General features: G+C 37.5%; 1 protein-coding gene across 3 annotated transcripts in view; it reads left to right on the top strand.

Annotated features, from left to right (window-relative positions):
- Positions 1-26788, top strand: part of VAMP7 (vesicle associated membrane protein 7) — a 76389-nt gene extending 49601 nt beyond the window's left edge. The window contains exons 6-8 of one of the 3 annotated variants that reach the window (XM_065915686.1): positions 8739-8806; positions 21155-21247; positions 24862-25070. In XM_065915686.1, coding sequence (XP_065771758.1) covers positions 8739-8806; positions 21155-21247; positions 24862-24930 — 230 coding nt within the window. In that variant the 3' untranslated portion in view covers positions 24931-25070. Of the gene's footprint in view, positions 1-8738; positions 8807-17007; positions 21130-21154; positions 21248-24861 lie in introns of those variants that run through there. The other 2 variants (XM_065915685.1, XM_065915684.1) reach the window with 2 other exon arrangements.
- Positions 26789-27612: the final 824 nt, after the last annotated feature.

The raw sequence follows: 27612 nt of genomic DNA on the forward strand, positions 1-27612 counted from the left end.
CCAGTTTGTTGGCATATAACTATTCATAGTAGTCTCTAATGATTCTTTGTATTTCTGAGCTATCAGTTGTGATGTCTTCTCTTTTATTTCTGGTTTTATTTATTTGGGTCCTTGTAGTCTAGCCATAACTGTGTCAATTTTGTTTATCTTTTCAGAAAACCAGCTCTTGGTTTTCTTGGTATTTTCTGTTGCATTTTTTGGCCTCTATTTCAGTTAATTTCCACCATAAGTTTTGTTATTTCCTTTCTTATGCTAATTTTGGGCTTACTTTGTTCTTTTTCTGATTCCTTGAATTGTAAAGTTTAGTTGCTTATTTGAAAGCTTTCTAATTTTTTAATATATCACTATAAATTTCCCTTTCAGATTGTTTTTACACCATCCTATATGTTTTAGTGTGTTGTCTTTCCATTTTTATTTGTTTGAAGTTTTCTTTTATTTCCATTCTGATTTATTTTTTGACCCATTGGTTGTTTAGGAGTGTGTTATATAGGTTCCACATATTTGAAGATTTTCTACTTTTCTTTTAGTGTTGATTTCTAGTTTCATGCCATTGTGGACAGAAAAGATAGTATGGCTCAATCTTCTTAAATTAGTTAAGACTTGTTTTGTATCATATCATGTAGTCTATCCTGGAGCATGTTCTGTGTGTACTTGAGAAGAATGTGTATTCTGCTGCTGTTGGATGGAATGTTTTTTACATATCTGTTAGGTTCACTTGGTCTAATGTATGTTTCAAATCCAGTATTTCTGTTTTGATTTTCTGTCTGGATGACCTATTCATTGCTGAGGGGGGTATTGAAGTCCCCTAATATTATTGTATTGTCTGTTTCTCGATTCAGATCTTTTATCTCAGTCAGAGATAATTAGGTTCTCTGATGTTGTATGAGCATATCATTATGATTGTTATATCTTCTTAATGAATTGACCACTTTATTATTTTATGATGACCTTATTTATCTCTTAATACCATTTTGGGGGGCTTCCCTTTTGGCTCAGCTAGTAAAGACTCTGCCTGCAATGTGGGAGACCTGGGTTTGATCCCTGGGTTGGGAAGATCCCCTGGAGAAAGGAAAGGCTATCCACTCCAGTATTCTGGCCTAGAGAATTCCATGTACAGTCTTATTTTGTGTGATCTTAAGTATAGTTAATACTATAAAGTGAAAGAGGAGAGTGAAAAAGTTGGCTTAAAGCTTAGCATTCAGAAAACTAAGATCATGGCATCTGGATCCATTACCTCATGGGAAATAGATGGGGAGACAGTGTCAGACTTTTTTTTTGGGCTCCAAAATCACTGCAGATGGTGACTGCAGCCATGAAATTAAAAGACACTTACTCCTTGGAAGGAAAGTTGTAGCCAACCTAGATAGCATATTAAAAAGCCAGAGACATTACTTTGCCAACAAAGGTCTGTCTGGTCAAGGCTATGGTTTTTCCAGTGGTCATGTATGGATGTGAGAGTTGGACTGTGAAGAAAGCTGAGCGCCGAAAAATTGATGCTTTTGAACTATGGTGTTGGAGAAGACTCTTGAGAGTCCCTTGGACTGCAAGGAGATCCAACCAGTCCATCCTAAAGGAGATCAGTCCTGGGTGTTCATTGGAAGGGCTGATGTTGAAGCTGAAACTCCAATACTTTGGCCACCTAATGAGAAGAGCTGACTCATTTGAAAAGACCCTGATGGTGGGAAAGATTGAGGGCAGGAGGAGAAGGGGACAACAGAGGATGAGATGGCTGGATGGCATCACTGACTCAGTGGGCATGAGTTTGAGTGAAGTCCGGGAGTTTGTGATGGACAGGGAGGCCTGGCGTGCTGCGATTCGTGGGGTCGCAAAGAGTCGGACACAGCTGAGTGATTGAACTGACTAATTGACTAAGTATAGTTATCCCCACTTTCTTTTGGTTTCCACTTGCATGGAATATGTTTTCCCATTCCTTCACTTTGAGTCTGTGTGTGTACTTCAGTCTGAAATGAGTCTCTTGGAGGCAGTATATAGTTGGGTCTTCCTTTTTTTTTTTTCTAATCTGTCCAATGACTCTGTGCTTTTTGATTGGTGAATTCAATCTATTTATAGTTTGATTAGTTATTGATATGAAAAGCCTTACTGATTGCATCTAATTCATTGCTTTCTGGCTGTTTTATAGTTTTATTGTTCCGTTTTTCCTCCATTTCTGCTTACTTTTTAAAAATTGGTGATTTTCTGTAGTAGTGTCCTCTATTTCCCCTTTCTTTGTCTTCTGTGAGTCTGATATAGATTTTTGTTTTATGGCTTCCATTGGGCTTAAATAAAGAATCCTATAGATGAAGCAGCCCATTTAAAACTGATAGCACTTGTCTCATGCATCCAGCCTGGGCTGGTGATCTGTGGTGCACTGGGAAGACCCAGAGGAATCGGGTGGAGAGGGAGGTGGGAGGGGGGATCGGGATGGGGAATACATGTAAATCCATGGCTGATTCATGTCAATGTATGACAAAAACCACTACAATATTGTAAAGTAATTAGCCTCCAACTAATAAAAATAAATGGAAAAAAAAACTGATAGCAACTTAACTTTGCATACAAAAGCTCCACCCATTTTCTGTCCCTCTTATATTTTTGCTATCACACTTTGCCTCTTTTTATATTGTGTATTCATTAACAAATATAGTAGCTGTAGTTATTTTTAATACTCTTTTGCTTTAAGTTTTATACTATAGTTTTTTAACACACCATCATATTACAGAATTAGTCTTCTAAATCAGTGTATTTACCTTTACCAGTGTATTATATATTTTTATATGTCTTCATGTCACTAGTTAGCATCTTTTCCTTTCAGCATTTCTGCATTGTGAGTCTGGTGGTGATGAAATCCCTCAGATTTTGTTTGTCTGGGGATGTCTGTATTCCTCCTTCATATCTGAAGGATAACTTTTCTGTACTATTCTTGGCTGGCAATGTTTTTCATTCAACATTTTTAATGTGTCAATCTGCTCTCTCCTGGCTTGTAGGGTTTCTGCTGAGAAAACTGCTGATAACCTAATGGGGATTCTTTTGTAGGTAACAGTCTTTTTTTCTGGCTGCTTTTAGGATTTCTCTTTATCTTTGTTTTTTGACAATATCATTATGATTTATCTTAATAAAGTCTTTTTGCATTAAGATAAAAGGGTGATTAGCATCATGAATTTGGATGTCCAAGTCTCTCAAGTTTGGGAAGTTCTCAGCTACTTTTCTGCCTTTTATCCCTCTCTTTTCCCTCTGGAACCCCAGTTATTCTAATATGTGTATGCTTGATGGAATCCTATAGATCACATAGGCTTTCTTCATCCTTTTCCATTATTTTTTCTTTGTTATCCTTTAACTTCAGATTTCCTATCCTCTGGCTCATTTGTTCTATCTTCCACTCAGTCTATTCTGAGATAGATGCTCTCTATTGCATTTTTCATCTCATTCATTGAATTCTTCAGCTCCAGAATTTGTTTAGTTCTTTTGCATGATTTCTATCTCTTCATTAAATTTCAGATTTTGTTCATGTACTGTTTTCCTTATTTTGTTGAATTGTCTTTCTGTGTTTTCTTGCTGCTCTTTGGTTTCTTCAAAACTGCTATTTTGAATTCTTTATCAGCTAAATCACAAAATTTCATATCTTTGATTTTGGTTATTGGTGAATGATTATCTTTTGGTGATGTCATGTGTTTTCTTAATTCTTCATCTTCCTTGGAGTTTTGTGTCACTGCTTTCATATAAGAAGTATCAGACATCTCCTCACATCTTTATTAGTTCCCTTCAGGTGGGAAATTCTATTCATAAATCCTGTTATATTTGGGATTTTCTCTGACTTTGTGTTGACATACCATGCTCCATGCTTCTTGCTCCCTCTTGTGGCGTAATTTTTCAGCTTTTGTGTCTTCTCTGGTCTTACAGCTCACCAGGGTGTCTGCTAGAAACATCTCTTTTGTTTTGCCGAAGATAGCACTACAACTCAAGTTTATGGTTTCTCCCTTGCACACAGACCCTGGTCAGATACTTTGAGAGCACTCTTTTTATTGGAGCTTGCTCTTGCCACTGAACTCAGGAGTATATATAAGGAGATAGCTGGAGAGGGGGGAGAGGTGGGAGTCTTGCACTCTGGGCATTGCAGGTGATTGTGGGACTGGTGAAGGGATCATGGGGTGAGGGTTTCCCGTAAACTTGTGAATGGACTTTCTGCTGAAGTCCTGAACACAATCATGAGGAACCATATCCTTTGATAATGTTTGATATTCTTACCTGCTTCTTTCCTGATCGCCTCCATTCCCCCTCCCCACAGTCATGGAAATCCAGCTTCAAATTTGTTTTGTTTTGCTCAGGTGGCATGCTGGACTCTCCCTCAGCAAGGCTGAACTTCTACAAATTCTCTTTTGTCCTTGGGTGCCTGCCCAAGTCAGCACTATTCAGATTTTCCCTAACCCCACCATGACCAAGAGGGGTTGGGGCAAATCACCAGTCCTGCTGATTCTACAGCCCATGTGATGGTCTGTCTGCCTGTTACCAATGTATAGGTGGATGAGAATCCTCCCAGGGCTCTTGGCATATGATACTGAACCCTAAAATTCTAACAGAGAGACTCTTGTTCATGGATAGATGTCTAATTAGTTGCTTAAAAGGAGGGAGAAAAGAAGGAATGTCTTATGCCACTATGTTGCTGACATCATCCCACTTTTCCTTGTTGTATTCAGAGTTGAGCTCACTCTCTCTCCTCTATTGCAGTAGTGCTTTTTTTTTTTTTCTTCATTTGCTGCACCAAATGGTGTGTGGGATCTTAGTTCCCCTACCAGGGATCAAACCAATGCACTGTCATTGGAAGCATAGACTCAACCACAGAACTGCCAAGGAAGTCCCTGTTGCAATAGTCTTGAATAAGGTCTTTCTTACCTTTTTGATGAGCAGAATTAATTCTTTTTAATAATATTTCTCTTCCATCATCTTTCTTGCCTTGTTTCCATTTTTAATGCTATTGTAAATGGAATTTTTCTTTCATTGGATTTTTCATTGCTTTTGTATAGCAATACAGTTGGTTTTTTGTATTTTGATCTTGTACAACCTTGTTGAACTTATTTATTTTAATCATTCCTTATGATTTTATATGTACAGGATCATACCATTGGAAAATATAGTTTTAATTCTTCCTTTCCAGTCTGGATAATTTTAATTTCTTTCTCCTGTCTAATTGCCCTAACTAGAACCTCTGGTACAGTGTTGAATAAAAGCAGCAACAGTGGATATGCTTGTCTTATTCCTAATCTTAGGAAGACTTTCACAGTTATGTATGATGTTAGCTGTGGTTCTTTCATAGGTGCCATTCATCAGATTCTGGAAATTTCCTTCTATTTCTTGTTTGTTGAGTTATCATGTAAAGGTGTTGGATTTTATTTTTGCGTCTGTTGAGATGTTCATGTTGTATTGTCCTTTATTTTATTAATACATTGCAATCATTGATTTTTGAATATGAAAGTAACCTTGCATTTCTGAAACAAATGCCACTTCATCATGGTTTATAATCGTTTTTATATCTTGCTGGATTCATTTTACCAGTACTTAACTGAGGGCTTTTTTATGTATATTCATAAGATACATTGATGTATTATTTTCTTGTAATATCTTTGTCTGGTTTTGATACTAGACTGTTACTGACTTCATCGGATAAGTTGTGAGTATTCCCTCTTCTTCTATTTTTTATAAAAATTTGTGAAAATTGGTATTAATTCTTGAAATGTTTGGTAGAATTCACCCTTAAAGCCATCTGTGCCTGTACTTCTGTTTGTGCAAAGTTTAAGAATTACAGATTGAATATCTTTCTTTGTTGTAGCTCTATTCAGATATTCTATTTCTTCTTGAGTCTGTTTAGGTGGTTTGTGTCTTCTTAGGAATTTATCCATTTCATTTTTCTAATGTGTTGACATACTCTTGTTCATAGTATTCTCTTAGGATCCCTTTCATTTCTGTGAAGTTGATAGTGATTATTTTAGTAATTTGATAATTTTCTTTCTTTTTTTTGGTCTGTTTATGCAAATATTTGTCAGCTTTGTTGATGTTTTCAAACCTACTTTTGGTTTCATTGATTTCTCTGTTGTTTTGCTGACATTTTTTCTGCTCTAATGTTTATTATCTGCTTCTCCTTTTTAGCTTTGGATTTAGTTTGCTCTTCTTTTTCCAGTTCCTTAAGGTAAAAAGATAGGTTATTAATTTGAGATCTTTTGTCTTAGTCAACTTAGAGTACTATAAAAAGTACCACAGACTGGGTAGCTTAAACAACAGAAAGTGATTGTCTCACAGTTCTGAAAACTGGAAATCCAAGATCAGGGTGCCTGCATGGTTGGGTTCTGGTGGGAACTGTCTTCCCAGCTTGCAGATTGTGCCTTATCACTGTGTCCTCAGATGGCTGGAAATAAAACAGGGAACAAGCTCTCTGGTGTCTCTTCTTGGAAGGACATGAACCTCATCATAATCCTGCATGACCTTATCTAAACCTAATGATTTCCCAAAAGCCCCATCTCTGAATTAGGGGTTAGGGCTTCATTATATGAATTTGTAGGGATGCAGTTCAGTCTGTAACATTTTCTGTTTAATGTAGGTGTTTGCTGCTATAAATTTCCTTCTGTGCACTGCTTTTACTTCATCTCATAAGTTTTTCTTCTGTTACTGATTTCTAATTTCATTCTCTTGTTGAGTGAAACAGCTGAGCTCCCCCATGTCTGTTCTTTTTTCTGTGTCTGGATCACACTTCCCTGTTTCTTTTCATCTCTCATATTTTTTTTTGAAAAATTGGACAGTTTAGATAATGTAGCAACTCTGGGCTCTATTTCCCAACTCTCAGGGTTTGTTGTTTACTTGTGTAGTGACTTGGCTGAACTTTTTCTTTGAAGTCTGTTTCTCCCGCAGTGTGCAGCCTCCAATGTCACTTCTCAGAGGGAACAGCCTTGGGCATGCCCACAATCACCCTGGAATGGCAGAGTTCTCTTGGTTTCTTTTCCTGATCTCACTTTTAAGCCTGCCTTTGTAGTATCTCACCCAGCTGTTAGCCTCCACTAATTGCAAGCTAGTTGCTCTATTTTTATTTTTCTCACATTTCCCCAGACATAAATTCCTCCAGTGATCTAATTAGGTTTGTGTTTATTTGTCTTTGCAGCTAGTCTTAGGTGTTTGTTTTGACTTCAGGAGGGTTCTTCTTAGCTGATTCTTCCCCAAATAATCTCTGTTAACTTCCAGCTGTCCCATAGTTTAACTTGTTATTCTCTTGAAGCTACCAGCTTCATTGTCATTGCTTACATCCAAAATCTCCATTGTTTTTTCTAAATTTTTATTTTTTATTTTTTGATTAATTGATTTATTTTAATTGGAGGCTAATTACTTTACAGTATTGTAGTGGTTTTTGCCATACATTGACATGAATCAGTCTTGGGTGTACAACATTGTTTTTGACATCACCCTTAGGCTTGAACTTGCCCATACTCTGTTCCAAATAAAGTCTGAACTCTCAGGGAAGATCTGTTCCTAAGGCCTGCCTTTCCCCTTGGGAACAATCTATGAACCACTGCTCTCATGCTGTGGATACGGGCAGCAAAGTGCTTCTCCTAGAGTGACACCCTTGCTCTGCCATTGGAGTGCTGGGTAAACCCAGTCTTCTTGGCTTGCCCCCTTCCAGTGTGGAACCTCTGCTCTATGAGTTATGTCAGGGCAGGGGCACTCACAGCCCAGAGTTCTTGTCCTGCCTCCTGTGGAAGAGCTTCTGCCCTGTGTGTTGGGGGGGCTTGGTAGAGGGAGGAGCCCTCACACCTACCATCCATGCCATGCTTGAATAGAGCTTCTGCCTCACGGACCTGGGGCTGGGGTGAGGAAGGAGGAGAAATGTTGATGAGTTGCCCCTCATGGGGAGAAAGCATAGCTTTTGAATGGGACCTGAGGGAAAAGAGAGCTCCCAGGCTTTATTTGCCAGAAGTAGAGCTGCCATTTCACTGAACTGAAGGATGAAGTAGATCGTGGCTCAAATGCCCGAGACTCTCACTGTTCTCACTGAGAGTTCATTGATTTTCTTGTATAAATGTTTCTCCATTTGCTGTATGCCCTTAGGACAGTCACAGTTTTCACAGACTTTGAATTGTTTTTATTTTTTGTTTTTTCCTAATTTTTACCAGTTGTGATGGTTTTATTGGAGAGACACTCTGGGCAGGACCTCACACTGTGATTCTGGAAATGTCCACCTCTTATTTGTTTTTACTCTCAGATCGTACCCTTCATTTAGGTGTTTGCAAACTACAGCTCTTGCATCAAATCTGGCCTGTCTTTTTACATAGAGTTTCACTGAAACACAATCATGCCCATTCATTTATCTGTTTGTGTCTAATGTGTACACCCCTTTGCTTAGTCTTGTCTGGCTCTTTGCAACTCTGTGGACTGTAGCCCACCAGGCTCCTTTGTCCATGGGATTCCCAGGCAAGAAACTGGAGTGGGTTGCCATTTCCTCCTCCGGGATATCTTCCCTAACCAGGAATCAAACCAGCATCTCCTGCTTGGCAGGCAGATTCTTTACCACTGAGCCACCTGGGAAACCCTTATGTCTGCCAGAGTTGAGTACAATCTTTTATTTCTTGAAGATTTAAGTGCTTTTGTAGTAAATATGAGTTGTCACGAATACCAGCTATAATTAAAATCAGATTTGTGTTAAAGCCAGAATTAGCAATTTTGTAATATAAACATGATATTTTTTCTTTTCCCGACATTTTCAGATCTGGTAGCTCAGCGAGGTGAAAGATTGGAATTGTTAATAGATAAAACAGAAAATCTTGTGGATTCGGTAAGTATGGAATATGATAGTATTGTAAAGTAGAGATACTGTGGTTAATGGCTAAAATGATAGGGAAACGTCTTAAAATCGATACTTTAGTGGAGTTTTTTTTCCTTTCTAACCCCCGTTATGTGACTACTTTGTGAAGATGAGGATAACAATGAGGCATAGAAAAACCCTCAACTCATTAATAGCCATTAAGGAAGCTTTTGTTTGGAAAATATACTCAGTGTAAAAGAACATTTTTTTTAAAGCTTTGGATTGGTGCCTACATAACTTAGCACTTCAGTTGCATAGAAGTGTACATTTTGTAACACACAGAACAAAAGTACAGGCCACTTGTGACCCATGATGAATGCTGAAAACCAGACAGTAAAGTCACTTTCTTGCTTACCATGAGAGCTTGACTTTTCCCTGTATTAAGCAAGAGGCAGAGATTGACATGTCCCTGTAACCTACTCTTGCTGCAGTTAATGTGTGTCTCTGCATTTTCCATTTGGTTAGCAGATGAAAGTTTTGAAGAAAGATGATAGATATAGAAAGAGTGAATAGATAGTGAATAGAAGGAGGGCAGAGATCAGTCACAGTTTGGATCTACAAATTTGCATGAAGAGTAGAAGTTTGCACCTTGAAACAGATACAAATGAGTGATCTTGTTCATTCTTACTGACAGCTAGATTGTAGTGGTTTACAGCACAAGCTCTAGAGTCTGTTGCCTGAGACTGAATCCCATCTCTGCCACTTGCTAGTTGTGTGACCTTAGGCAAGTTACTTAACCTCTTTGTGCCTCCAATCATCGTATATAAAATGGAGATGTAGCTTTTTCATAGTATTTTGAGGATTATAGCACACAATGCATGCAAAGTCCGTAACACAGTGTCATATATATATAGTAAGAGCTATTTAAAGGTTCATTGTTAGTTTTATAGGGGCATCTGTTAACAGTGGGTCTTAGGAGAATAGTGTGGTCTTTAGCCAAAGTACGTGGAAATTGAAGGAAGGGTGGCACCATAGAGGAAGTCAAAACACCAGGGTTCTATAATGTCTCACTTTGTAAACCATTGCTTGGGGACAAAGAGGGAAGACACGTTATCTGATTGTAAATCTGCTGGCAGATTTTTTGGTACTTCCAGTCCATCAGACACAACTGAGTGACTATCACTCACTCACTCACTCACTTAGTCCATCTCTTAGTTATTCCTGATCCCTGGTTGTTATTATTTAGTCACCCAGTCGTGTCTGATTCTTTGGGACCCTATGGACTATTGCCCCACCAGGCTTCTCTGTCCATGGGATTTCCCACAGAGGAATACTGGAGTGGGTTGCCATTTCCTTTTCCAGGAGATATTCCTGACCCAAGGATCAAACTGGTGTCTCCTGCATTGGTGAGCAGATACTTTACCGCTGAGCCACTTGGGAAGCCCCCTTAATCCCTGGAGATGACCCTATTTAACCAGAGTTGCCTGTGTTTGACCAATACTAGTAGAGTCTGCACTTTTCCAAAAAAAAAAAAAAAAACCCTTCTTAAGTTTGTTGATTGAATGACCCAGAATAAAAAAAGGTATTAATTAACTAACTGCTGCCTCTCTTTATGGAAGAATAACAAATACAGCAAAGTACAGCAAGTGTACTATTAATAATGTGTAGCTCAGTTATTTTTTATATATGTGCTTATACCCCTGTAACAGGCTTCCCTTTTCATACTGCTCATGGGGTTCTCATACTGTTCATGGGGTTCATACTGTACATGGTGATGGAATTCCAGTTGAGCTATTTCAAATCCTAAAAGATGATGCTGTGAAAGTGCTGCACTCAATATGCCAGCAAATTTGGAAAACTCAGCAGTGGTCACAGGACTAGAAAAGGTCAGTTTTCACTTCAATTCCAAAGAAGGGCAATGCCAAAGAATGTTCGGACCACTGCACAGTCGCACTCATCTCACACACTAGTAAAATAATGCTCAAAATTCTCCAAGCTAGGCTTCAACAGTACATGAACCATGAACTTCCAGATGTTCAAGCTGGGTTTAGGAAAAGCAAAGGAACCAGAGATCAAATTGCCAACATCCGTTGGATCATCAAAAAAGCAAGAGAGTTCCAGAAAAACATCTACTTCTACTTTACTGACTACACCAAAGCCTTTGACTGTGTAGACCACAACAAACTATGGAAAATTCTTCAAGAGATAGGAATACCAGACAACCTGACTTGCCTCCGAATAAATCTGTATGTAGGTCAAGAAGCAACAGTTAGAACTGGACATGGAACAACAGACTGGTTCAAAATTGGGAAAGGAGTACATCAAGGCTGTATATCATCACCCTGCTTATTTAACTTCTATTCAGAGTATATCATGTGAAATGCTGGGCTGGATGAAGCACAGGCTGGAATCAAGATTGCCGGGAGAAATATCACTAACCTCAGATATGCAGATAACACCACCCTTGTGGCAGAAAGCGAAGAACTAAAGAGCCTCTTGATGAAAGTGAAAGAGGAGAGTGAAAAAGTTGGCTTAAAACTCAACATTCAGAAAACTAAGATCATGACATCTGGTCGCAGCACTTCATGGCAAATAGATGGGGAAACAGTGGAAACAGTGACAGACTTTATTTTATTGGGCTCCAAAATCACTTCAGATGGCGATTGCAGCCATGAAATTAAAAGATGCTTGCTCCCTTGAAGAAAAGTTATGACCAACCTAGACAGCATATTAAAAAGCAGAGATATTACTTTGCTGACAAAGGTCCATCTAGTCAAAACTATGATTTTTCCAGTAGTCATGTATGGATGTGAGAGTTGGAGTATAAAGAAAACTGAGTGCCAAAGAATTGATGCCTTTGAACTGTGGTGTTGGAGAAGACTCTTGAAAATCCGTTGGACTGCAAAGAGATCCATCCAGTCCATCCTAAAGGAAATCAGTCCTGGGTGTTCATTGGAAGGACTGATGCTGAAGCTGAAGCTCCAATACTTTGGCCACCTGATGTGAAGAACTGACTGATTTGAAAAGACCCCGATGCTGGGTAAGACTGAGGGCAGGAGAAAGGGAGGATAGAGGATGAGATGGTTGGATGGCACCACTGAGTCAGTGGATGAGTTTGCATAAGTTCTGGGAGTTGGTAATGGACAGGGAAACCTGGTGTGCTGCAGTCCGTGGGGTCATAATCGGACACGACTGAGTGACTGAGCTGAACTGAACTGAATTGAGCAGGATTCACAGGTGGCTCAATGATAAAGAATCCACCTGCAATGTAGGAAACACAAATTCGATCCCAGGGTAGGGAAGATCCCCTGGAGAAGGAAATGGCAACACACTCCAGTTCTCTTGCCTGTAAAATCTCATGGACAGAAGAACCTGGCAGGCTACTGTTTCATGGGGTTGCCAAAGAGTCAGACACAACTTAGCGACTAAACAACAACAACACACCCATGTAAATACCACCTCTGTTGTGCTGTGCTTAGTTGCTCAGTCATGTCCGACTCTTTGTGACCCCATGGATTGCAGCCCGCCAGTCTCCTCTGTCCTTGGGGATTCTCCAGGCCAGAATACTGGAGTAGGTAGCCTTTCCCTTCTCCAGTGGATCTTTCCAACTCAGGGATCAAACCCAGGTCTCCCTCATTGCAGGCAGATTCTTTACCGAGTGGGCCACCAGGGAATCCCAAACACCTCCTAGATCAAGACATACATCAAGATATAAAACACCATCAACACCTCAGAAAGCTGCCTCATGCCTCTTCCAGTTAACAATACCTAACAGAGGTCATTTTTCTGACTTACATCACCCTAGATAGTGTTTTTTCCTGTTCGTAGAATGTATAGAAAAATGGAATCATATGTTACATATTCTTTTCTGTCTGGCCTCTTTCACTCACCAGTATGCCTATGAGATTCGTCCATGTTGTTGAGTGCAGTAATAATTTATTATTTTTATTTTTTGTACTACATATTCCCTTGTATAAATCTACCAACCACAATTTGTTTATCCATTCTTCTCTTTGGGCTTTAATTCTGTATTCTGTATTTTGTTCCATTGTTCTGTTTGTCTGCTTTTATGCCAGTACCACACTGTATTGCTAACTGTGGCTTTATAGAATTCCCTAAGTCCTTCCCTATGTTCTTCTGCAGGATTGTCTTCACCATTTTAGGTCCTTTGCATTTCCATTTATGTTTCAGAATAAACTTGTTATTTTCCATCCTTTTTAAAAAAAAAGTGTGTCTTTGATTGTGTGTGTGATTGCATTTAATAGGCCAATTTAGGGAAATTTGGGAATCTTGACAGCTTTGAGTCTTTCTATGCATAAACCTGGCATATCTCTGCTTTGCATAGGATTTCTTTAATTTTTCTTACCAGTGTTTTTTAGTTTTTTGTATACAAGTCTTGCACATACTTTGTGAAATTTACCTTTGAGAATTTCATGGTTTTGTGTACTATTGTAAATTTAAAATTTTGTTTTCCAATATTTATTCTTGTATATAGAAATGAAATTGATTTTTATATATTGACCTGGTTTATATCCTGCAACTTTGCAAAATTCACTTATTCTACTAACATTTTTGGTAGATGCTTGCTTTCTATTTCTTTTCCTTGTCTTATTACACTGACTAGAACCTACATGATAGTGAAGACAAGTCATAAGAATAGACATTCTTGCATGGAGCACATCTTGTGGGGAAAGATTCAGTATTTTCAGTTATGTTGTTGTAGATTTTTTATAGGTACACTTTATCAGATGAAAGAAGTTCTTTCAGTTCCTCATTTGAAAGTTTTATTCATGAATTTTATCAAATATTTTTTCTCTACTTACTGAGAGAATTATATAGTTTTTCTCTTTTATTCAGTTAATATTATTGAACTTAACTTACTAAATATTTATTTCTGAATGTTAAACCAGCCTTGCATTCCTGCAAGGTCATGATCCATTATCCTTTTTATATAATATCTTACTGGATTTGCCATTGACCTATTCAGGAATTTTGAATCTTTGTTCATGAGGGATGTTGGTATGTCATTTACTTTTATTTGGGTGCTTTGGTATCAGAGATATACTGGCCCCAACAAACAGGTTGAAAAGTGTTACCTGCATCTCTCTGTCCTCCAAAAGAGTTTTTGTGCTAGTACTATTGAAATTATCTATTCCTTAGTTATTTGGAAGAATTCAAATGTGAGGCAATCCCAGCCTGGAGTTTTCTGTGTGGGAATATTTAAAATCTACCATGTTACTATTTGTTTCCTGTTTGTACCATCTATTCTTTCTTCCCCTCACCTTCTCTTTCTGTTGTTTTATTTGTTTAAGCAGTTGATTATCTTTTAAAGAGATTTAAATAGTTAAAAAAAACATCATTTCTGTTTACCCATGTAGTTAATATTTCTGGTAACTCTCTTCATTCTTTTCTGTAGGTCCAGATTTCCGTCTGGTGATATTTTCTTTCTGCTTGTAGGACATCTTTCAAAACTTCTTGCATTGTAGGTCTGCTAATAATGAATTCTTTCAGTATTTGTATATCTGAAGTCTTTCATTTCCTTTTTTTAAAAGGTATTTTCACAGAAGAGAATTTTGCATTAAGTTTTTCATTCAGTATTTTAAGGATATTTCATCGCTGTCTTTTATGTTGTTTATGGCAAAAATTCCACTGATGCTTTTACATATATAATGTGTCTTTTTTCCCCTCTGGGTCCTTTTAACATTTTTCTATCATTGGTTTTAAGATATTTGATTATAATATACTTTAGTGTAGTTTTCTTCATGTTTCTTTAGCTTTTGGTTTGTTGAAGTGTGAGTTTGTAGTTTTTAATCAAATTATGAAAATAGTCAGCTATTATTTCTTTGAATATTTTTCTGTCTTTCCTTCCTTCTAGTAGTCTCACTATATGTACATTAAACTATTTGAAGGTCCCACAGCTCACTGATACTCTCTTCATTATTTTTTGGTCTTTTTTCTTTCTGTGTTTCATTTAGGATAGTTTCTGTTACTATGTCTTTGAGATTACTTGTCTTTTTCTTCTGCAGTTTATAATCTGTTACTCCCATTTTATGTATTTTTTGTCTCTACAAGGATCTTTTTTATGTTATCTGTTTAAACATTTGCAAGCTTTCCTTTATGTTCTTGAATATATAAAATGTGCTTATAATTGAAATGTTTATTCCACTTATATGTAATGTAAATATTGGGAGAGTTGGGTTTAAGTAAGCTATGTTGTGCTTTGGTTTTTATTTGCTTTGTCTTCTTTGTTTCTCTTTTTTATTTTTTTTATTCAAGTATTTAAAAAAAGTTTCATTTTATCACCTCTTGATTTTTTAACAGCTTTTTAAATTTCTTTATTTATAAATAAACCACAGACCATACAGTTGACCCATTTAAAGTATACAGTTCAGTGGGCTTTGGCATATTATATTTTTCTAATTTTGAAATATATATAATAAATTTCCTATTTTAACTATTTTAGTGTATAATTCAGTGACATTAATTACATTTACAGTGTTGCGCAACCATCATAGCTATCAATGTACAAAACTTTGTCATTGTTCCAAACAGAAATTCTGCAACTGTTAACCAATTACTTCCCATTCTTACTCTCCTCAGCCCCTGATAACCTCTTATCTACTTTTTGTCTCTATGAATTTCCTTTTTTAGGCACCTATAATTGGAATCCTATAGTTATTTGTCCTTTTGTGCCTTGCTTATTTCGCTTAGCATCATATTTTCAAGTTTCATTCGTATTGTTGCATGTATCAGAATTTAATTTCTTTTTATGCCTGAATAATATTCCATCATATGGATATACCACTTTTTTTTTTTAATCCATTCATCTGTTGCTTGACCATTGAGTTATTTCCATATTTGGGCTCTTGTGAATAATGCTTCTATGAACACTGGCATTACAAGTATTCATTCAAGTCCCTGCTTTCAGTTACTTTGGGTATTTCTGGGGGAGTGGAATTGTTGGATCATATGGTAATCCTGTATTTAGCTTTTTGAGGGACTACCAAACATTTTTTTCTTAAGTGCTGCACCATTTTATAGTCCCACTATCAATGTACAAGGATACAAGTTTTTCCACATCTTCACCAACACTTGTTATTTTCCATATTTTTGTTACAGCCATGCTCATTGGTATGAAGTGGTATCATTGTGGTTTTGATTTTCATTTCCCTAATGACTAATGGGGCTTCCCCCAGTGGCTCAACAGTAAAGAATCCACCTGAAATGCAGGAGGCACAAGTTTGATCCCTGGGTTGGGAAGATCCCTTGGAGAAGGAAGTGGCAACCCACTCTAGTTTTCTTGCTTGGGAAATCCCATGGACAGAGGAGCCTGGCAGGCTAAAGTTCATGGGGACACAGAGTCAGACAGGATTTGGCAACTGAAACAACAACAATGACTAGTGATGTTAATCATCTTGCCATGTGCTTTTTGTTTTTGTATAGTCACTAAGTCGTGTCTGACTCTTTGAGACCCCATGGACTGCATCATGCCAGGCTTCCCTGTCCTTCACTATCTCCCAGTGTTTGCTCAAACTCATGTCCGTTGGGTCCGTGATACCATCGAACCATATTATCCTCTGTCACCCCCCTTCTCCTTTTGCCTTCAATCTTTCCTAGCATCAGAGTCTCTTTCATTGAGTTGGCTCTTTGCATCAGGTAGCCAAAGTATTGGAGCTTCAGCTTCAGCATCAGTCTTTCCAATGAATATTCAGGACTGATTTCCTTTAAGATGGACTGATTTGATCTCCTTGCAGTCCAAGGTACTCTCAAGAGTCTTCTCCAGCACCACAATTTGAAAGCATTAGTTCTTTGGCAGTCAGCCTTCTTTATGGTTCAACTCTCACACCCATACCTGACTACTGGAAAAACCATAGCTTTGACTATATAAACCGTTGTTGGCAAAGTGATGTCACTGCTTCTTAATATGCTGTCTAGATTTGTCATAGCTTTCCTTCCAAGGAGCAGGTCTCTTTTAAGTTCATGGCTGCGGTCACCATCCGCAATGATTTTAGAGCCCAAGAATATAAAATCTATCACTGTTTCCACCTTTTCCCCTTCTAGTAGGTTGGTGCAAAAGTAATTATGGTTTTACATTGTTGCACTTTGCTGTTTGATACTGAATACATTCTTAAGTAAATGTGGTTATGTTATACATCATTTTAATGCACACTTATTTCTTTGTTTTTTTGTTGGCTAATCACTTATTACTTGCTATTTATTTTATATTTTAGTCTAGGGAAATGATGTTGGACAAAAAGCAAATTCGAGCAATTTTCTTATTCGAGTTCAAAGTGAGTCATAAAGCAGCAGTGACAACTCACAGCATCAACAATGCATTTGGCCCAGGAACTGCTAATGAACATACAATGCAGTGGTGGTTCAAGAAGTTTTGCAGAGACAAGAGCCTTGAGGATGAGGAGCACAGTGGCTGGCTATCGGAAGTTGACAGTGACCGATTGAGAGCATTGTTGAAGCTGATGCTCTTAAAACACCACAAGAGGTTGCCCAAGAACTCAGCATCAACCATTTTATGGTCATTTGGCATTTGAGACAAATTGGAAAGGTGAAAAAGTTTGATAAGTAGGTGCCTCATGAACTGCCCGTAAATAAAAAAAAAAATCATTGTTTTGAAGTGTCGTCTTCTCTTATTCTGTACTACAACAATGAACCACTTCTTGATTGGATTGTGACATGCAATGAAAAGTGGATTTATATAACAACTGGTGATGGACATCTCAGTGGTTGGACTGAGAATAAGCTCCAAAGCACTTCCCAAAGCCAAACTTGCACCCAAAAAAAAAAAGGTCTTGGTTACTGTTTGGTGGTCTACTGCCTGTCTGATCCACTACAGGTTTCTGAATCCCAAGAAAACCATTACATCGAGAAGTATGCTCAGCAAATCGATGAGATGCACTAAAATTGGCAACTCTTGCACCCGGCATTGGTCAACAGGATGGGCCTGGTTCTTCTTCATGACAATGCCCAACCACATGCCACACAGTGTTTCAAAAATTGAATCAACTGGGTTACGAAGCGTTGCCTCATCAGTCATATTCAACACCTGACCTCTCATCAACTGACTACCAGTTCTTCAAGCATCTTGACAACTTTTTGCAGGGAAAATGCTTCCACAACCAGCAGGAGGCAGAAAATACTTCCCAAGAATTCAGTGAATCCCAAAGCACAGATTTTTATGCCACGGGAATAAAGAAGCTTATTTCACATGGCAAAAATGTGTTGATTGTAATGGTTCCTATTTTGATTAATAAAAATGTGTTTAAGCCTAGTTATAATGATTTAAAATTCACAATCTGAAACTGCAGTTACTTTTCCACCAGGCTAATATTTGCTATGAAGTGATGGGACCAGATGCCACGATCTTAGGTTTGGAATGTTGAGTTTTAAGCCAGCCTTTTCACTCTCCTCATCAAGAGGCTCTTTAGTTCCTCTTCCGTTTCTGCTATTAGATTAGAATCATCTACATATCTGAGGTCATTGATATTTCCCCCAGCAGTTTTGATTCCAGCTTGTGATTCATTTAGCCTGACATTTTGCATGATGTACTCTGCATACAAGTTAAAGAAGCAGTGTGACAATATACGACCTTCACATACTTCTTTCCTAATTTGAATACTGGAGTGGATAGCCATTCCCTTCTCCAGGGGATCTTCCTAACTCCAGTGATCTTCCTGGGTCACTGCATTGCAGGCAGATTCTTTACCATCTGAACCACCAGGGAAGCTATGTGCTTATTGGCTATTGGTATATCTTCTTTGGAGAAATTAGTCAAGTCCTTTGCCCAATTTTAGGGCATCATCAGCTGCTAATGAAATCATCAACATGGAGTGGATAGGCCATAGGCTTGCCAGCTTGCCCTTGTCATTTTCACAGGGTTTTTTTTTTTTTTTTAATATATTCTTGTTCTTTTCTATTTATACCCACCCCTACCTGTCTCCATGGAAAGCTTTGGTAAGGCGTAACAATTGTTCTGTTTAGTTGAACTGGTTTTAAGTAGGTGATTTATTAGTGTTCAGATATTAACCTAAGGCTTGTGGAGAAATCTTCAATCCGTTGAATCACTTAACCTATATTAGTTTTATTGCTCACTGGTGGTGGTGTAGTCACTAAGTTGTGTCCGACTCTGTGACCCCGTGGTCTGTAGCCTGCCAGGCTCCTCTGTCTGTGGGACTGTCCACACAAGAATACTAGAGTGGGTTGCTGTTTCCTCCTCTGGATCTTCCTGACCCAGGGATCAAACCCATGTCTCTTGCGTATCCTGCATTGTAGGCAGATACTTTCCTGACTGAGCCATCAGGGAAGCTCATTGCTCACTGTTACTACTTCTTCATATTATCTTCCTCCTCCTTGAATTCTTTATTGTGACTTTGTTTGTGAGTAATTCTGAAGAGTTTAGGCAACTGAGAAGTTCACCAACTATAAACAGTTTAGAGGCCACAGTCCCTAAACAGTCCTCAATTCTGACACCAAGTGCAGGTTTGCTAATTCCCCAAACCACTCTCAGGTTTGATAACTCACTAGAAGGGCTTTGTGAAAACTATTATTCCTACAGTTATGGTTTTTTACAGGCAAATGTTACAGATTAAGCTCAACCAAGAGCAGAAGCACATTGGGGTGGAGTTCAGGGGAGTTACCAAACCCAGAGTTTCTGTTGTTCTCTCCCTGTGGGCTTGTTACTCTCCCAGCATAGATGTGTGGTGACATTGTCAACAGAAAATTAATCTGTTGATCAAAGAAATTGAAAATTTTATTCGAGCCAAATTTGAGGATTATAACCTGGGAACAGCATCTCAGAAAGTTCTGAGAACTGTTCCACCCGTTGGAAGTCAAGGCACAGTTCTATAAGTTTTTTTGAGACAGGGCTGGACATTAAATGACGTATTATTGACAGTTTACACAATCCAGATTGTGGCCCCTTACAAGATTAAGAAGGAATGTTATCTTTAAGTTGTCTTGTTGGTGCTGGTAGAATGTTGGTCTTTATTGTTGAGCAGGTATTTTGCTGATGGAGAAGATTTGGTCGATGCCTAATGCAGATATACAATGCACAGTGAGGGAAGGGAAGAAGTCAAAGGATTGAGAAAATGTTTTATGTTTAAATTTTTCCTATCTTGCCATCAAATAAATTTATTTCACAACATATGCAGGGTATTGTACAACTTGGAAGCTTGCCCAGGCTTCATTGCTCAGTTTCGTTGTTGTTTTTTATTGAAGCATAGTTTATTTATATACAGTGTTATGCTAGTTTCTGGTATATAGCAAAGTGATTCAGCTATACATATATGTATATATACATGTGTTCTTTTCCATATCCTTTTCCATTGCGGTTTAATTATTGAATATTGAATATAGTTCCCTGTGCTACAGTAGGACTTTGTTGTTTAATTTTTCATTGCAATTTCATTACATAAGCATGATCGACTTATGATTGCCTACTTGCTTAATCTCAGTCTCTAGTCTAAGCTCCTCTAGGTCTGACCTAAACCCCTATCCTAAATCATATAGTTGGTCTTCCTGGAGTGACTAGTCCCTGCACTGAACTAGTTACTGTTTGGCGGGCCCATGGCTCCCAAGCAAGAAAAGGTTGTCTATCAGGAACTGAGGGCAAAGGTCAGATCCCTTTTCAGGCAAGGTTAAATTCTTTACAATACAGTTGGTAGGCATTTGGGTTGTTTCCAGTTTTGAAATGAAACAAATAATGCAGTTGGAAGCATTTCTATATATGTCTTTAGCTGAACTTGTACATACCTCTCTGTTGGGTATATATCTAGGAGTGGAACTTCTGAATTATTAGTGATTATTGTTTGTTTGTAACTGCATTTGCCCTGGTGGGAATGGTTCGGTATATATTGAGAAATTGATGCCGCAAAAGAAAATGGATAACTGAAGGAGTGAAGTTCTTTGGGTTTGGGCCCTGATATGAGTAAATACATATCTTCCTGTGGGAATTTAACAGTTCTTATGCCTTCACAATAGCAGGATTAAATGGGGCAGAATAGGCAAATGTGTTTCCAGCCAACTGGCTCATAAAGAAACTTTCTTATTGGAAGCATAAAGAGAAAAAGGCTTTTCTGCTAGTAGGGAGAACTACTTCTAGTGATCATTGTTACATGCACTGCTACAGTGCAGAAGAAAAAGGAGGGAACCCTTCACAATGGACTTACTGCTTACCATATATATGGCAGAGTCCTGCTTTGGGAAACTAGAGATTACAAGTGGCCAGCCTACATGTGAAGAGAGGGAAGGTGTAAAGAACGTTGGAACAGAATTATTGAAAGTAAAAGTTTTGTAGGTATTATTGCAAATCCGTCATGTAGTCATTGCCAGGGATCAAACAATTCATGCTTTTTTTTTCCCTAGTCTGTCACCTTCAAAACAACCAGCAGAAATCTTGCCCGAGCCATGTGCATGAAGAATCTCAAGCTCACTATCATCATCATCATCATATCAGTTGTAAGTTTTGTCCTTTAGTGATTTTATCTTTCAGTCTCTAAGAAATTAGGTGTTGGAATTCCTTCTCAATGATTAGCACTCTGAAATGAGCTACGCATAACTTTTAATGCTGAAATGTATGACTAGGCATTTACTTTCCTCTGAAGTTACTATGATATTCCTGGTTATTTCATGGTTTTCTCACTATTAAAATGGGATTCTTTTCAAATTACATTTTCTAGTTGAGTCCATATTCTCTATTTTCTAGTTAATTCTATTATCTATTTGTTTCTGTTTTTTCTTTTCTAATTCCTCTTTTTGTTTCTGGCAACCTTGTATAAGTTTTATCAGTTGTAATAGTTTGTCAGTTGATTCTCTGTGTGCTGTAGATCAGGAGTCAGCAAATGTTCTGTGAGGTCCAGGCTTTGCAGGTCACATACTGTCTGTGTCACATATTCTTTTTTTTTTTAAATGTTGAAAATTATAAAAACCATTCTTAGCTCACAGGTGAAGGCTATAGTTTACTGACTCCTGCTGTAGGTTAATTATCTCAGGTTAATAGATTAATGCTGTCTGTTAATCTTGACCTTATCACATATTTACTAGCAGTGTTGAATAATTACAGTATCACTGAGAATTTTTATTTAGTTCCTGGTTTTAATTGGAATGCTTCTAATATTTATGAGTGATATTTACTATGAATTCGTATTAGACTTTCATTGTGAAGTGAAAGAACCTTTTATTTCTAGAGTACTAAAAGTTTTTGTTTTTAATCAGGAATAGGCATTTCAGTTTAAGAAATGATATTTCTCCACCCAATGAATTGATAATAAAACTACATTTACTATTAATATATTGAATGACATTAATGAAAACAGTAATAATTAACTTTTCTCTAATTTCTGGAATAAGTACTAAGAAGTACTTTTTAATGCATGGTGAGTTCCATTTCCTAGTATTTACTTATTATAATGCAATAGTTCTCTTGTGCGTAAATATAGTCTATGTGCTGTTCACATTTTGGAACTCTAATACAAACAGATATTGGATCACTTTGAACTATTCTGCATGTTTGGTAGCCTTTTTAATATGTTTAAGCTCCTTTCTTGTATCACATTCTGGATGAATCATTCAGCTAACTCTTCCAGCTCTGTTCATTCTGCTATCCGGGTCTTCATTTAAAAAATTAATTGATTAATTTTAAAATGTTTATTTTTGTAAGTGAAGTGAAAGTCGCTCAGTTGTGTCCAACTCTTTGCAACCCCATGGACTATACAGTCCATGGAATTCTCCAGGTCATAATACTGGAGTGGGTAGCCTTTCCCTTCTCCAGGGAATTTTTCCAACCCAGGGATCAAATCCAGGTCTCCCACGTTGCAGGTGAATTCTTTACCAACTGAGCCACAAGGGAAGCCATATTTTAAATTTCTAGGGATGCTTATTATATTTTAACATTTTTTCATGGAACTTTTATACTTGTTAACAGATCTTCTCTCTTCTTGAATTTTTTGAATATATGTTAAAAGATATATCACAGGGAATTAGTTTATGCAATGGCAGGAGCTGGCTAGGCAAGTCCAAAATCCACAGAGCAGGCTGTTGTGAAGGTGCTCAGTTGGGTCCGACTGTGACCCCATGGACGGTAGCCTGCCAGGCTCCTCCGTCCATGGAATTTTCCAGGCAAGAATACTGAGATGGGTTGCCATTTCCTTCTGCAGGGGATCTTCCCAGCCCATGGGTTCAACCCAGGTCTCCTGCACTGCAGGCAGACTCTTTTCCTTCTGAGCCACCAGAGAAGCCCAGTTACTTAAAGTCAAGTGATTATGAGCTTGAAGCACATCTACAGAATACAGCATCACCTAGATTAGTGTGTGTTTGGGTAACAGTACATTGTAGCCTCCCGAAGTTGACATACAAAATAGACTTCACAGAAATGTAGTTAGTTATGTTTATGTGTAATAGGTATATTTAATAATTTTATTTATAATATAGTAAGTGTTGATAGTTGTGTGTGTGTGTGTGTGTGTGTGAGTTAATCAGCTGTGTCCAAGTCTTTGTGACCCCATGGACTGTAGCCCACCAGGTTCCTCTGTCCATGGAATTCTCCAGGCAAGAATACTGCAGTGGATTGCCATTCTCTTCTCCAGGGGTTGGTAGTTATAAACCCCTCTAAACAGGAGCTCTCTGGAGTCTTCATTTTTAAGAGGGTAGAGAAGTCCTGAACCAAAAGCTCCAGAGCTGCTGCTCGAAGGAGTTTGGGAGGAACGGTTTCCTTTGGGGGTAGTTGGTGTCTGGGCAAAGCAGCATTTCCTCCTCATCCTCTTGTCATTTACAGAGGCTCAAAGGTAACTCTGAGCAGGTATCTCTGACTCAACTCCCATTCTCCTTGACCTCTATTGAAGGTGTTTCCGCCTTAGACAGCTGAACCTGCCTAACCGAGAAGGGCAGCCCTAGATCTATTCATGTTATCCTAGAAATTGTGCTATTGCCTTGCGTGTCTTCTTGTTCAGGATCCATGGTATCCAAGGCTGGCACATTCTTGGCTTCTCAGCTTAGCTTCCTCTTCCTTCCGTGATCTAGGAATTTAGGTTGAGTTATAAAAGTAGATAGTTTTTATATTCAGATTATTTTAATCGATTACTGATTATTTTTGTTGATTACTTGTTACATTTGGAGGACTTTGCCACCTCTTTGACAAAAAGTGCTATCACCTCAAGTATTGCACTTCAGCTTTAAAAATCCTTATATTTTAGCTGTGGCAGATGTCAGCTTTATATCAAGTTGGAATATCTGTGTGTATGAATGTAATTTGAGCACTTTACTGTATTCATTAATAACCATAATTTTCCCCAACATTTGTAGAGAAAAAAAAATCCTTATTTTTTTCTAAGCATGGAAGTAATGAAATCAGTTACTTAAAGATCTTAGAAGGTTATAATTTAAATCAAAACAAAATGACTGACAATGCAGTGAACCTAAATTTGATAGTAAACCTATTTTTGGAATATAGTAATGTGAGCAAACATACACCATTAAAATAGCATAATTTACAATTATAATATCATAATTAAAAAGTGAATACATCTTTATAGGACTCATATTTTTACTGTGTTACTTACAATTGAATAATTACAATTAGTGGCATCCACTGAAAGGTTCATGGCAACATTCTTGCTCATAGGTGGTATAGATATAGAGTCTACTCATGCTTTTTATTATTTTTAATCACCCTAATAATGAAAAATAAATCCATGTGCAAAATCTAAAAATGTACTTAATACAAAACCGTACCTCAAGGGAATTATGTTAATTTGTGATTCTTATGACAATGATGTTATCAGTAGAGTGGCTTATATAGTTCTTAGTCTGCTCACTTCCCAGTGAAGAGAAACAACCCCACTGCTCTGTTTACTAATAAAAAAAAAAACAGTGAAATTCAAGTGGATGTGAGTTATATCAGAAAAGATCATTTTAATTCTACTGCTATGTTTGAAAATACTTGATTCGTGTGTTGTATTATTATACCACTGCTACTCTGATGGAACCAAAATTTGTTCATTGGTCTTGCCTTTATATATTATTTAGGAGCCTATGATAGATTCAAGAAAATAAAATTGCCTTCTCCCCCACCCCAGGTATTCATCTATATTATTGTGTCACCTCTCTGTGGTGGATTTACGTGGCCAAGCTGTGTGAAGAAATAAAAATGTTATCATTAACCAAGGATATGAGAGACCAAGGAGTTAAAAGCAATCCATGTAATTCAGGCCTTTTAATACTGAGAGATGGTGTCTGCCAGTCTCTTCAACCTGCTTCTTTCTCTCTTTTTTGAAATCTTGTTCCACACCTCCAGATTTATCTTTGTCCTGTCAACCTGTTTATTTTATTGCACTTCAGACTGAACCATTCATTGTAGCAGTAGCCTTAAAAAAAGCATTGTGTTTCTTTGGTTTGTAAACTAGTGTCATCTACTTGCAGAAACATTTTGTTTGTAATTGCACAAAGCTATCACCAAGGTAGAAACCACCTGTCTTATGAGCTGTCGGCTAAAATTGTGGATGACCTTTATGCACACAAAAGTTGAAAAGACTGATAGTGTTGCTAACAGCTCGTCTCAATATCTTTTGATTTTGAAAGGTTTTAGGTGCTTGAAAACAATGTTCATGGAGAATTGTTGTTATTTGGGGAATTGTAATGCAATTGTTGGTATTTCAAGGAACCCAAGCAGGTAAAATATTGATATTAAACAGTGTATCTCAGTCAGAAGGGGAATGTTTTGCTAGCCTGTTAGAAGCACACAGAATTATCCTTGCCTGCATATTACTAACTTTTAGGAAGAGAGTTTTGATCATTCACAAACTTCACAAAACTTGATATCTTCTCTTTCCCTGTTGCAGTTGATTTCAGAAGATGGTGATTTAAATATTGTTGAAGGCTAGGGTTTATTATATATTCCTTTTCCTTTGGTGGATGTTTAGGGCAATTGTATAGATAATAGAATGGGCAATAGAGGGCGTGGATAGGCGCATTCCTCTGATTCACCAAAGAAAAAGAAGAGAACCATAACCAACACGCTAGCATTTTCGCTTTATGAAGGGAGGTAGTGCAGGAGAACTTTCTCAGCCTGGGAAAAGCCCAGGCTGAATATAATCAACGATCACTTCTGGGGTTTGGGTTTAACTGGTGTTGAACAATAGTTTGAACATCCTTTGTGGTTTAGTAAGTTCTTTAACCTGCCTAGTTTTGAAGATTATTTTTTGTGTAACTTGAGAGTAGACAGTATGATATCTAGAAACAATGTAAAGACATTTTAGCAACATCCATATAACTGCAGTGTGAAAAAAAACTGGAATGTAATCATACTGCTTTGGCTACTCTGGCATCTGTTAGCTAGTGTGTACTTTTGGTGTGTATCTGAAAGGACAACATTTGCTCTGTAGATCTGATTGCATTTATTTATCAATAAAGGCCAGTAAATGGAAATTATATTACATTTGACTATTTTCCCAATGAAAGAACAAATTGGTCTATGAAACCTAGCCACCTGTTTAACCTAGTCATGTGCCTTGAATATATACATATATATATATATACATATATATATATGTATATATATATATATATATGTCACATAATCTGGATCCTGCTACCTGTTCTTCCATCTAAACCTTTCAGTTCATGCTGATTCCTTTATTTGACATAATGTTTTCAACCCACTGGAACTCTTTTCCTTGTGATCATGTATAATGGAAATGTTTTTTCAGTTCTCTTGATCAACACTAATGTCTTTTCATTCCATTAGCATTTTGTATTGGAAAGCGTTTGTTCCATGAAAACATTTGGCGTTCTTATTTTCAAAATGTCTTTAATTCAACGAAAAAGACTGAAAGCTCATTTCCCTTTCTTATACACACCTGAATAAAAATGATGTGCATGTTTTAGGGATAAATTCCTTAACCATCTCTTGGTCTATTTATGTATAGGAATGCTTTTTGAAGCACATACCTTATTTTAAATGATGCACAAACTGAAGACATTAATAAAAATTTAAGAGTAATACAATGAATTGCTTGTTTGAGAATTTCTTCATGGAATCTAATTTCTTCTGATGACATTTTGCCATAGTTTGCAGAACAAAAGTGTTTTACTTGTGATGAAAATACATTTAAAAATGTGACCTGGAGCCTTAAAGAGCTATAGCAATGTCTCAGGTGTATGAAATTTTCTTCAAAATCAACAGTTAATCAAAAGTTAAAAAAAAATATGTAGGCCATGCTGTAACCAACAAAAAGATCATGAAATGACCACACACAGCCTCTACAACCATCATCCTGAGACCATGGTTGAGACAGAACAGCAAAAGAACCCTAGGGATTGTAATCCATTTCAACTCAACTCTGACTGGTTCTGAAATAGATGACTCAAAGGAAGGCATACAAGGGTGAGAGCGAATAATTTGTTATAGCAAAACAGATTTAGGGAAAGAGAAAAAGAGATAGAATGGCAAAGATCAGATGTACAAAAAGCTGGGCCATAGCAAAATAATAATGGGTCACTTGGGGCCTTTGAATCTTGGTAACTGAAGTAAAGAATGATAAAATATGTTTTAGTTCATTGTAAAGCAACTCAGAAACAGCCCATTTAGCTTTCCCCAGGCCTCCTTGAGGCAGACACTTAGAGATGGGCTGGGGGAATGCTATTTATTTGTTGTTCAGTTCAGTCGCTCAGTCATGTCTGACTCTTTGTGACCCCATGGACTACAGCACGCCAGGCCTCCCTGTCCATCACCAACTCCCAGAGTTCACTCAAACTCATGACCATTGAGTTGGTGATGCCATTATTTGTTGTTATGAACAGAAAAAGAAGTGGCACAAACTAATTATTTC

Source organism: Muntiacus reevesi, chromosome X, assembly GCF_963930625.1.
Source record: "Muntiacus reevesi chromosome X, mMunRee1.1, whole genome shotgun sequence".
NCBI classification, from domain to species: domain Eukaryota; kingdom Metazoa; phylum Chordata; class Mammalia; order Artiodactyla; family Cervidae; genus Muntiacus; species Muntiacus reevesi.